Below are 9,555 nucleotides of genomic sequence, written 5' to 3' on the forward strand. Positions count from 1 at the left end.
GGGCGGGCGGGGCCGGGCGCGGGGGGGGGGGGGGGGGGGGGGGGGGGTGAGACCCCTTGGGCGCAACGCAGGCTGAGGAGTCGCCAGCATGATGGAGGCTGGGGCTTTGCTACCAGCACCTCACTTGGGGCTGCAAGGCACCGGAAACCTCCCCCTACCCATAACATGACATGCCCCACTCTCCCCCTCACCGACGGTGTAGAAGAGGGAGATGAGGGACGAAAAGGCGATGGAGAAGGCGGGCATCATGAAGCCCAGCGCCCCCGACCCGATCAGGCCGAAGAAGAGCGCGGGCAGCTCCGGCTTGTTCAGGCGCGCGATGCGCCCGATCGACACCGCCTTGGGCTTGGCCTCGTCGGGGCGCTGGTGCGGGCGCGGGACGCATGGCGCGCCGCCCTTCCCACCCTTGGTGGCCCCCACGCCCTTCCAGAAGCGGGCCCAGCCGCCGATGGCCGCCGTCCCCGTCATGCCTGGGGTCAGGGCCTTGGATGGGGCCATGACCGCCGGGTCGGCGGCGCCCACCAGACTGTCCATGCGCGCGCCGACCGGCGAACCGGGCTGCGACAGCGTGCGCGAGGTGGTCCGCGAGGCGACGCGCCGCGGCGCGCCAAAGTCGGCAGGCACCAGGCCGCCGGAGGCCGCGCGCCCCGACCCGGCCATGCCCAGCTCGGCCACGCCCTCCCCGCTGTCGTCGTCGTCCTCCTCGTCCTCCTCGGCCTCGTACGCCCTCACCGCCGCTTCGTCGCGACGGCTGGCCCGCTGCATGCCCACCAAGGTCGCGTAGGCCCCGCCCGCGGCCAGCAGGCCGGCGTGCGTCCCGGCCTCCACCACGCGCCCGCCGCCCACGACCGCGATCACGTCGGCGCCCACCACGGTGGACAGGCGGTGCGCCACCACCACGGTGGTGCAGGCGCGCATGAGTGCGTCCAGCGCGCGCTGCACCACATACTCGCTGCGCGCGTCCAGCGCCGACGTGGCCTCGTCCAGGAGCAGGACCTTGGGCGCCTTCAGGATGGCGCGCGCGATGGCGATGCGCTGCTTCTGCCCGCCGCTCATCTGCACGCCGCGCTCGCCCACGTGCGTGGCGTAGCCGGAGGGCAGCGCGGAGATGAAGCCGTGGGCGTTGGCCGCGCGCGCGGCGGCCTCCACCTCCGCGTCCGTGGCCCCTGCCCGCCCCAGCGCGATGTTGTCGCGGATGCTGGTGGCGAACAGCATCGGCTCCTGCGACACCAGCGACAGCTGGCGCCGCAGCCAGCGCAGCTGCAGCGAGCGCAGGTCCACGCCGTCCAGCAGCACCGCGCCGGCGGTGGGGTCGTAGAAGCGCTCCAGCAGCGCGATGACCGTGGACTTGCCGGACCCGGACTCGCCCACCAGCGCCACGGTGGCCCCCGCCGCGATCTCCAGGCTGAAGCCGTGCAGCACGGGGACGTCGGGGCGGGCGGGGTAGTTGAAGTCCACGTCCACGATCGACAGCGCACCAGACACCTCCTTCAGCTCCTCACCTGGCGGGGACAAAGAGGGAGGGGTGGTGAGGGGAGGGAGGATGGGGTGGGTCTCACGCTTCGGTGACACCACCCCGGCAGCGCACATGCATGCGCCGCGCGTGCACCCAGCGAGCCTCGGACGAGTGGCTTGATCGGTGCAAGTCATCCCACGCCTCTCCCAACCCCCCCCATTCCCCCTCACCAGGCGCGTCCAGGTTGATGAGAGGCTCCCTCTCCATCACGGCATACACGCGCGCGCCCGAGGTCGCGCCCTGCTGGAAGTACTGCAGGTTGGGCGCGGCCTGGCCCAGGGCAAAACCTCCGATCAGGGCCGCGAAGAGGACGTTCAGGACCTGGCCGCCTGAGGGATTGGCGAGAGGAGGGGAGGGGGAGGGGTGTCGTCGACAATGCAGAACCATGAATCCAGGGGGCCAAGGATGGACCATGGGGAGACTGACCGGCAGGAACCGGGGCGAGCAATGGCCAGCCTCATGGCACCTTCCTCGCACCTTCCTCCTCGTGCACCCTCGCCACTCTCCCTCCCCCACCCCAAACCGGCTCCCCACCCACCACCCACCCAATCAGCACAAGGAAACTCACCCGTGTACTCCCCCGCCAGGATCCGGGTGGAGCCGTACCAGAGGGCCAGCGCGTAGGCTCCAAAGGCCACCAGGTTGGTGAACCCAACGATCATGCCCGCAAAGGCGCCCTGCTTGATTCCCACGCGCACCGGATCCTCCAGCGAGGCCTCGTACCCCTTCAGCGAGCGCTGCTCGCCGTTGAAGGCGTACACTGTGCGCACGTTGCTCAGCGTCTGGGTGGCCAGCGTGTTGGCCCCGGCGTAGGCCTGGTTCATGCGCGAGGTCAGGCGCGCGACCAGCGTGGCGATGAGGAACCCGGCGATCATGAGCAGCGGGGTGACGGCCAGCATGACCAGGGTCATGCTCCAGCCGCGGGTGAAGGCCACGATGATGCCGATGATGGCGGTGAAGAGGTTGAACAGCGTGCGCCCCATGCGGTCGCCGATGGCGGACTGGATGGTGATGCAGTCCTCGTTCAGGCCCTGCATCAGCGCGCCGGGGCTGGTCTCCGACTCGAAGTAGCCCACGTCCTGCAGGAGCACCGACTGGAGGTAGCGCATGCGGATGCGGTTGGTCTGCCGCACCGCGGTGTAGGTCCAGCAGAACATCTGGGCGCAGGAGCCCACGAAGCAGGCGATGCCGATGTAGATGAACTGGGGGACGATGCTGCGAGGAGAGGTGAGGGGGAGGGCGGGGGTTGAAAGTTTCTTGGGGAGGGGTTGGTGAGATGTGGGGTGCGGACCGAGAGGCTCAGCAGACTACAGCGGCCGCGAAATGCAGGGGTGGGATGGTGAGGTGCCCAGGCTGTGCGACAGGGTAGAAGTCCACGCTCTCGCGGCGCGGTCTGAGCGCTGGAATGTGTTCAACGAACCTGGGTGGAAACCCTCCACAGACTCACACACACTACCCCACATTTGGCCCGACTTACGTATTGACCTGGTCTTTAAGCACATCGGGGTCCAGCACATTTAGACCGAAGCTGTTGATCAGGTTCCTGCACATTGGAGCGAGAATGAGGGGGTGTTGGGTGAGGCAGGCCTGGCAGGTGGGCCCACGCTCCTCCACCCTTGCCCACCCCCCACCCCTCAGCCACCAGTGTGTGTCAATGGGCGCTCACCCAAAGACGATGGAAAAGACAGGCATGCCAGCGCCATTCAGTCCTGCGCCCACAATGCCCCCCAGGATGAGGAGCTTGTCCGTGCGATCGGCGTATCTGGGCGTAGTGAAGAGAATGTGGGGTGGGGGGGTGAGCACGCGCCGGGTTAATTCTGCGACGGTGCGAAGCGGGGAGCGGGCCCGCACCCATTACGCACCGGTACAGCTGAAAATACGAGATCTTCTTCACTTTGCCGGTGCCCGACACGCTGGCCGCCCGCTCCGTCTTTCCGTGAGACTCCACCTCGTCCTCCGTGTCGCGGGGGGAGGGGGGTCCTTTCAGCCCATCTCCAGCCGGCAGCTCCTTAACGGACGGCTGCGCGTCTGCCTGTCCTGCTCCACCTGGGGCCGCCGAATCTCGTCTATCGACCTTATCCGGCATTAAGTTGTATGTAAAGCGGATAGGCGGCTTTGGCGCTGGCTCTGGGAGGGTATAAAGCCGAGATTATCCTCCCCTCTGGTGGAGCATAGAGGGCGACGTGACTGGCTGGGATTTCCCTTGGATACAGCCCCGACGAAAACCAAAGCAATAAGATTGCCGTCGGGAGAAATTTGATGATGGCCACACAACGAGCTCGGCGGGGGACGGTGGAGAGTGTGTTGCTGCATGGGTGGCCCGTCGAACTTTTTGTCCCGCTCAATGCATCCCCTGCTCGCCGGGACTCGGAAGCCAGTACCGATTCGAGGCCATCTCACAAGACAAGGCGCCCCGTAGGCATGGCGACCCTGCTTCGCATCTAATTAATGCTGCGAATACCATTAGAATGTAATTAAGACATGCAACTGCTTGCATTGCGTTCCGAACCCCGTCAGTCGTTTGGGAGGCCCACCCGTTCAGACCGCTGCTGCGAGCATTTCGCGGGGTCTCGAGTATAACAGCTCCAGTTTCGGTAGCTGAGCTCAAGACTCCACGATACTAAACCAATCTTGTGGTAGTCACTCTCAGCTTCATACCAGGCAGACCAGGATCTATGCTGTGTGATTGCTGGTGTCAGCAAGTCAAGGTAGTCCCATCGCATCACATTGTAGTCATTTGACGTACACCTTCATTCTTGCCACAAGCCTGATCTTGAGACGTCGTCGATCTCACTGACTTCTTGTAGTGTAGCGTTAATGCCAAAGGGACAACCGCTGCATGCAAAAGTCGATGTACGCGCGCGCGCCCAAGTCGGGGATCTCATGCACTTACTCAGTGTCAGCGAATTCGCACTCTTTGCGGCTCCGGGGACACCCAAGACCCCGGTAAACCCTTTTTCCACTCCGTAATGCCGCATGGGTAGGGGTCGACGGAAGTCGGGTCCTCAGTTGAGCAGCCCAGAAGCCAAGCGCGACGCGGAGACTGTCGCACTCATCAATGACATTCTTATTGAGGAACCAGTGAGAAGAGGGTGGGTTGGATTTCTATTTCATCTTCTAGAGTGTAAAACCTGTATAAGGCATTAGAATATGTGGCATGTGCTCTCTGTCCCACGCAGCGGGATGTGATCCGACTGAGGAAGCTGGTGGCGGTTCGCGGCATTCCCTCCCACCAGGTATGCAAAAGCCTCGAGTTGGAAGTTTTCGCGATGGACAACAAAAAGCACAAGCTGCGCTCACGCTCCTACAGTGATGGCCTGGTCAGCTATCTGACCACCCACACTATCCCCGCCCGCAGCTGCGTACCAGGGTCTGGCCGCTACTCCTCGGGCTCCCCGAGTCCCTCGGACTCAACAGCAGCGTGCAAGAATCCCAGGAGGAGCAGGGGGACGCCCTGACAGCCGCCGAGAAGCGGGATCTGCAGGTCATCGCATGTGACCTGGACCGCTCGCTCTGGGCATTCACAGAAGGTTGTGGCGAGGTGGGGTTGATACAATTCTCCATAAGGAGTGGGATGTGTCCACATCAATGCAGTGTCATGAAGGGGGGGTGGAAGGGGAATTGTAGTTGGCCAGCGAGTCAATGCTGCCCTGTTGGGAAGTGATCAATCAACATCCATGCCCGCTGGGTCGAGCCCGTTCAGGCATCATCTGCACCTTCTTTCTCCAATCCTGGCGTGCTTCCCCCACAGGCTGGACCGAGGAGGCTCGGGCACTCAAGCGGCTGGCCCTGCGCCGTGTCCTCCTGCGCGCCCTGCGGTACCAGGATGATGTCTGGTACTACCAGGGCCTGCACGACGTCGCGTCCGTGCTCTTGTTCACGCTGGGCGAGGCGGGCGGCGCCGCCGTGCTGAGTCAACTGGTGGTGACTCACCTGCGGGATGCCACGCGGCCAGACCTCCTGGCGGCGACGCAAACCCTCGGCCTGCTGTACCCCTTGCTGCGCGCGGTAGGAGGGCCATTCACATTGGGGCTGGGGAGGGGGGAAGGGGAACTGGCATGGCGCGATGAAGCTGACCCAAGGATCTGCACATGCAGGGAGATTGAACTCAGAGCACCAGCGCCCTGAGGGGTCTGGCTCACGACGGCGCTGTCTCCTCGCCCCCACACCCCCCCATCCATGACATTACACGTCTCCCCCCCCAACAGGCTGACCCACAGCTGTACACCCACCTTCTTTCCTTGGACGAGCCGGCCCTGGAGGTCCCGTTCTTCGCGCTGAGCTGGCACCTCACCTGGTTTGCTCACGACGTGGCAGACCTGAACCAAGTATGCCGCCTCTTCGACCTGTTCCTCGCCTCCCACCCCCTCATGCCCCTCTACCTGGCCGCAGTGGCTGTCAAGGTGAGCTGGAGGGGTGAGGGCAGGGCATCTGAATGATGGACTTGGTGTTTGTTGAACACAGCATGGGGTGTGGGCAGGTACATGGATGGCTGACGTGCAAGATTCTGTCTGTGTTATTGTTGCTTCTCAAAGGAACCCTGGATGGGGTTGGAATGCACCGCATTCCAGGCGTTGCCTACCACGTGGGAGGCCACTCTCCACCATTTCTGCACACCTCCAACCACACCCTGCCATGAACCCTCACTGCAGAGCTGCAGGCAAGCGGTGTTTGCATGTGGCTCGGATGGTCCCGCCGTGTACGCTGCACTGAAGGGCCTCAAGGTCCTGTCGCCCTCTGGCCCCGGGGCCGATGCGCTGGCCAGGGACGCCGCGGCGCTGTACCGCGCTGTACCGCCCTCCGCGCTGCGGTACCTGGATCTGGGCCAGGCAGTGACCCCAGACGCCTACCTCGTCCAGGGGCTGTGGAAGGTCCCAGCCCAGCCCCTCGACCGGACGCAGGGTGAGCGGGTGCTGTGGGGTGTACAGGTGGTCATGGGCGGGGTTTGGTCCCGGCCCGCATTCACCCTCGGCCGGCCCTCCCGCTGCAACCCCAGCTCACAGTCAGTGCAACCCGAGTCGATGCATGGCCCCCAACTTGCACAGGCATCAAGGCCGCACGGGCCACCATCCTGCGCTTGCGAGCGACCTTCCTCCCCCAGCTCCGCGGCAGCTCCCCAGGGGCCAGGAGGAAGCGGCGGTCCGCGGCAGTGGTTGCCGTCCTGTCCAGCTTGACAAGCATCGCCGCACTGGGGGCGGCCATCCTCCTCATCCAAGGCCAGAGGGCCTGGCCGGGGCCGGTGTAGATCGTCCCAGCTTGGCCATTTGGTTCCCGAGTTGCAGCGCCGCATGGAACCTAGCAGACCCTTGCCAAATGCACCAACCCAGCATCCAGCCCAGTGTGCACATGTCTCCGCCTGCCTTCTCGGAGGGAGTAGCCCCTTTGCTGTGCTCCTGGACGTTGTATCAATTTTTGAAATGAGACAACAGCAGCAATATGGCAGGGGAGGGGGTCACCGCCAGGCTCAAGGACAAGAGCAAGCCCAGGCAGGGTGATCAGCCCTTGGTGAAGCCCAGCCCCTGCTCCTCTGCATATCGCTCCATGAAGCGCATGAACCTGTCCCACTCGATGGCACTGCACTCGATGGGGGTAAAGGGGTGCGGGTTTCAGTTGTACTTTGGGTGAGATGGGTCCCCGCAGGCCGGGCATGCGCAGTGGCATGGGTTGAGGTGCGTCCCACATCCACACAGCGGCTGGCTCAGCACATGAGCCCGCCACCCCGGTTGCAGAAACTCCCAGCAACAATGCACAACAACTCCTCCCACTCCCACTGGGCCAGCCACGCTCACCTTCGCATGACGTACTTGGCCTCAATGGCATCGGGCTTGCCATTGACAAATTTCGCGGTGACCTCCACGGTGGTCAGCGTCCCCTCCTCATCGTTCATGTAGAGGCCGGTGATGTCGCTCATGTCCGCCTCCTCCTGGAACACGGAGGGGCTGGGGAAGCGGAAGGTCGCCACGCCACTGGAGCCATCGCGGCTCCTCGTCAGCTTCACCTCGGGCACAGACGGCTCGGGCTTGCCCTTGACAAACTCCAGGGAGGTGGCGGCCGCCGCAGGGATCATGCGCAGCGTCCTGCATGCAGCAGATGACCGTCCCATTCCTGAAAGTTGCAAGGGATGGGGGCAAGAGGTTGGTGGCCATGTGGGTGCACGGCTCGGGAGGGGGATTGCTGGTCTGGGTGTGGACCTCACAGCGGCAGCAGCGCCGGCACATGTACTCGGGCGGTGTGGGGCAACCCCGCATGCCTCCAGAATGCGACGCAGAGAAGACTCACCATGTCTAGCCAGCTTGAAGGGTCTGAGGCTTTGAGCGTATATGCACCTGAGGGCTGTAGAAGATGGCATGGAGTGCCCCATGCAGGGTGCACCCGCGGTGGCGATAACGCCAGGTACATTCATCTCTGGCGAGCCGAGGATGCAGCGTCGAGAGTGTGTAAATGGAATGTGTCAGCGATACTTCGGTCAGTTCTGCCCCTGCCTCAGTGCGCATGTGCCGGGAATGGGGCAGGCGATCGTCGGATGCGTGGGCCTCGGGCAACCATCATGAGGGTGGAGGAAAGCGTGCCTGAACACCCGACGAATTCTGCGCGCGTGTCCTGACGTTCGCACACTCGATGACTGGATCCAACAAGCAGGGCACATGATCCTTGCACCGAGTTTCTGCATCAAAATCTAAAAACCTTGGAGGATTCGGCACGAGGTGCTGGGAGGGGCTGGTCGAGGCTTCGCGGCCATGGCGAGCATTGCCAGCCTGGGCCTTACACTCAGGCTCTTGCCTGCCCCGACAGCAGCCGTTGTAGCCGCAGGACTGGGACTCGATCTTATCTCGAAACACTACAACCCAGCACTTGCCTTTTCGTACGGGCAGCCCTATGATGACGACGTGTTCCAGGTGTGGGAAAGAGGGGAGGCACGGGGAAACTGCCGCACGGGGAACGAGGCGGCACTGCCTTTGCATTGGAGCAGCTACGCCATGTGTGATCTGTCATCATGCATCGCACAGAAGGAGGCGAGGCTGGGCACAGAGGGACTCGGCGGTGATTCACCAGCCTTGGAGCAGGTGGAAGGTCTGCCCCTCTCGCTCCTCTCCCTGAAGACGGTGTGTTTGTTCTGGGTGCAGTGGTTTTGCTGCGAACCCAGACGAGGTCTCGGGGGTGGTAGATGCTCTCCAATGGCATGTGAACATGCTGCACAGCATTGTCCAACATTGTCAGTTTTGCACCGTCTCCTCCCATTTGCTCCACGTCAGCGACCCATCGGCTGGGACGCATGGCACTTCCTCTCCAGCCGCCGCAACATCCTGATCACACTCATTCGCAAGTGAGCCCTGGGGGTGTGGTGGAATGCGGCTTGTGCTCCGTGGCATCGTCTCCGCGAACATTTGCAGCTGCTGCAGGCAGGGTCCGCGCGTCCATGGTGCGCTGCCTGCGCTCAGCCTTGTTCATGCTGCGCACCAACACCATCTGCCGATGACTCTCCGCAACCCAATCTTGTTGCCCCCAGCGAGGGCGTGAGCACGCTGCTGGTCCTCAATGCCTACTTTGCGCACCTGTATGAGGAGGAGGAAAGAGCGGACCGCGAGGTGGGTGCATTGCGCGTCGGAGAACAGGGCAGGGGCGTGCCTGGGGGCGTGGTCCCATGCCATCGCACCCGCACCAGACTGCCGCTTGGTGTCCTCTCACATCGATGCTGCGCATCCCGCCCCGCCATGCGCTGTCCCACCCTTGCTCCAGGACTTGTCCCCCCTCTCGCCCACCTGCCCTCCCACATACGGAGAAGCAGTCCTCCTTCCCACCTGTTTCAGCGCCCACCCCACCCACGCGCCCCCGCGCAGGGTCGGGAACCTGTGTGGCCCGCCTTCCCGCGCCATCAGATGTCCGCCGCGGCGCGGCGCGGGCTGTACAACTCGGCCATCGACTACACGGTGCAGTGCACGCGCGCGGTGCTGGACCTGGCGGCCGTCCGGCGCCTGCCCCCAGCGCTCTCCTCCCGGCTGGTGCGCGACCTCCGCGCCGCGGTCGCGCGCGCGCGGCGC

The 9,555-nt window shown here is 64.0% G+C and overlaps 5 protein-coding genes across 5 annotated transcripts in view; 2 read left to right on the plus strand and 3 right to left on the minus strand.

The window, feature by feature from the left end:
- F751_1263 (ABC transporter B family member 4) overlaps window positions 1–3,602 on the minus strand; it is a gene marked incomplete at both ends in the record, with an annotated part of 6,578 nt that extends 2,976 nt beyond the window's left edge. Inside the window, 6 exons of the mRNA XM_011401755.1 lie at window positions 192–1,502; window positions 1,687–1,845; window positions 2,085–2,731; window positions 2,994–3,059; window positions 3,183–3,278; window positions 3,379–3,602. Of these exons, the coding sequence (XP_011400057.1) occupies window positions 192–1,502; window positions 1,687–1,845; window positions 2,085–2,731; window positions 2,994–3,059; window positions 3,183–3,278; window positions 3,379–3,602 (2,503 nt within the window). The remainder of the gene's footprint in view (window positions 1–191; window positions 1,503–1,686; window positions 1,846–2,084; window positions 2,732–2,993; window positions 3,060–3,182; window positions 3,279–3,378) is intronic.
- Window positions 3,603–4,492: 890 nt separating this feature from the next.
- On the plus strand, window positions 4,493–6,761 carry F751_1265 (TBC1 domain family member 20; the record flags this gene model as incomplete). The annotated part of the gene is made up of 6 exons (XM_011401757.1): window positions 4,493–4,597; window positions 4,875–5,085; window positions 5,268–5,524; window positions 5,725–5,919; window positions 6,169–6,418; window positions 6,562–6,761. The coding sequence occupies 6 exons, from the start codon at window positions 4,493–4,495 to the stop codon at window positions 6,759–6,761; spliced, it is 1,218 nt and encodes a 405-aa protein (XP_011400059.1).
- F751_1266 (hypothetical protein) lies at window positions 4,584–4,739 on the minus strand (the record flags this gene model as incomplete). Its single annotated transcript, XM_011401758.1, has 1 exon — window positions 4,584–4,739. The coding sequence occupies one exon, from the start codon at window positions 4,737–4,739 to the stop codon at window positions 4,584–4,586; it is 156 nt and encodes a 51-aa protein (XP_011400060.1).
- Window positions 6,762–7,011: 250 nt separating the features above from the next.
- Window positions 7,012–7,583, minus strand: F751_1267 (Photosystem II reaction center psb28 protein, chloroplastic; the record flags this gene model as incomplete). The annotated part of the gene is made up of 2 exons (XM_011401759.1): window positions 7,012–7,090; window positions 7,306–7,583. 2 exons carry the CDS (start codon window positions 7,581–7,583, stop codon window positions 7,012–7,014), a joined length of 357 nt encoding a protein of 118 aa, XP_011400061.1.
- A 910-nt stretch (window positions 7,584–8,493) lies between these two features.
- The window catches only part of F751_1268 (hypothetical protein), a gene marked incomplete at both ends in the record, with an annotated part of 2,701 nt that continues 1,639 nt past the window's right edge, over window positions 8,494–9,555 (plus strand). The window contains 4 exons of the mRNA XM_011401760.1: window positions 8,494–8,619; window positions 8,770–8,840; window positions 9,024–9,102; window positions 9,451–9,516. Of these exons, the coding sequence (XP_011400062.1) occupies window positions 8,494–8,619; window positions 8,770–8,840; window positions 9,024–9,102; window positions 9,451–9,516 (342 nt within the window). The remainder of the gene's footprint in view (window positions 8,620–8,769; window positions 8,841–9,023; window positions 9,103–9,450; window positions 9,517–9,555) is intronic.

This window comes from Auxenochlorella protothecoides (genome assembly GCF_000733215.1).
Source record: "Auxenochlorella protothecoides strain 0710 unplaced genomic scaffold scaffold126, whole genome shotgun sequence".
NCBI classification, from domain to species: domain Eukaryota; kingdom Viridiplantae; phylum Chlorophyta; class Trebouxiophyceae; order Chlorellales; family Chlorellaceae; genus Auxenochlorella; species Auxenochlorella protothecoides.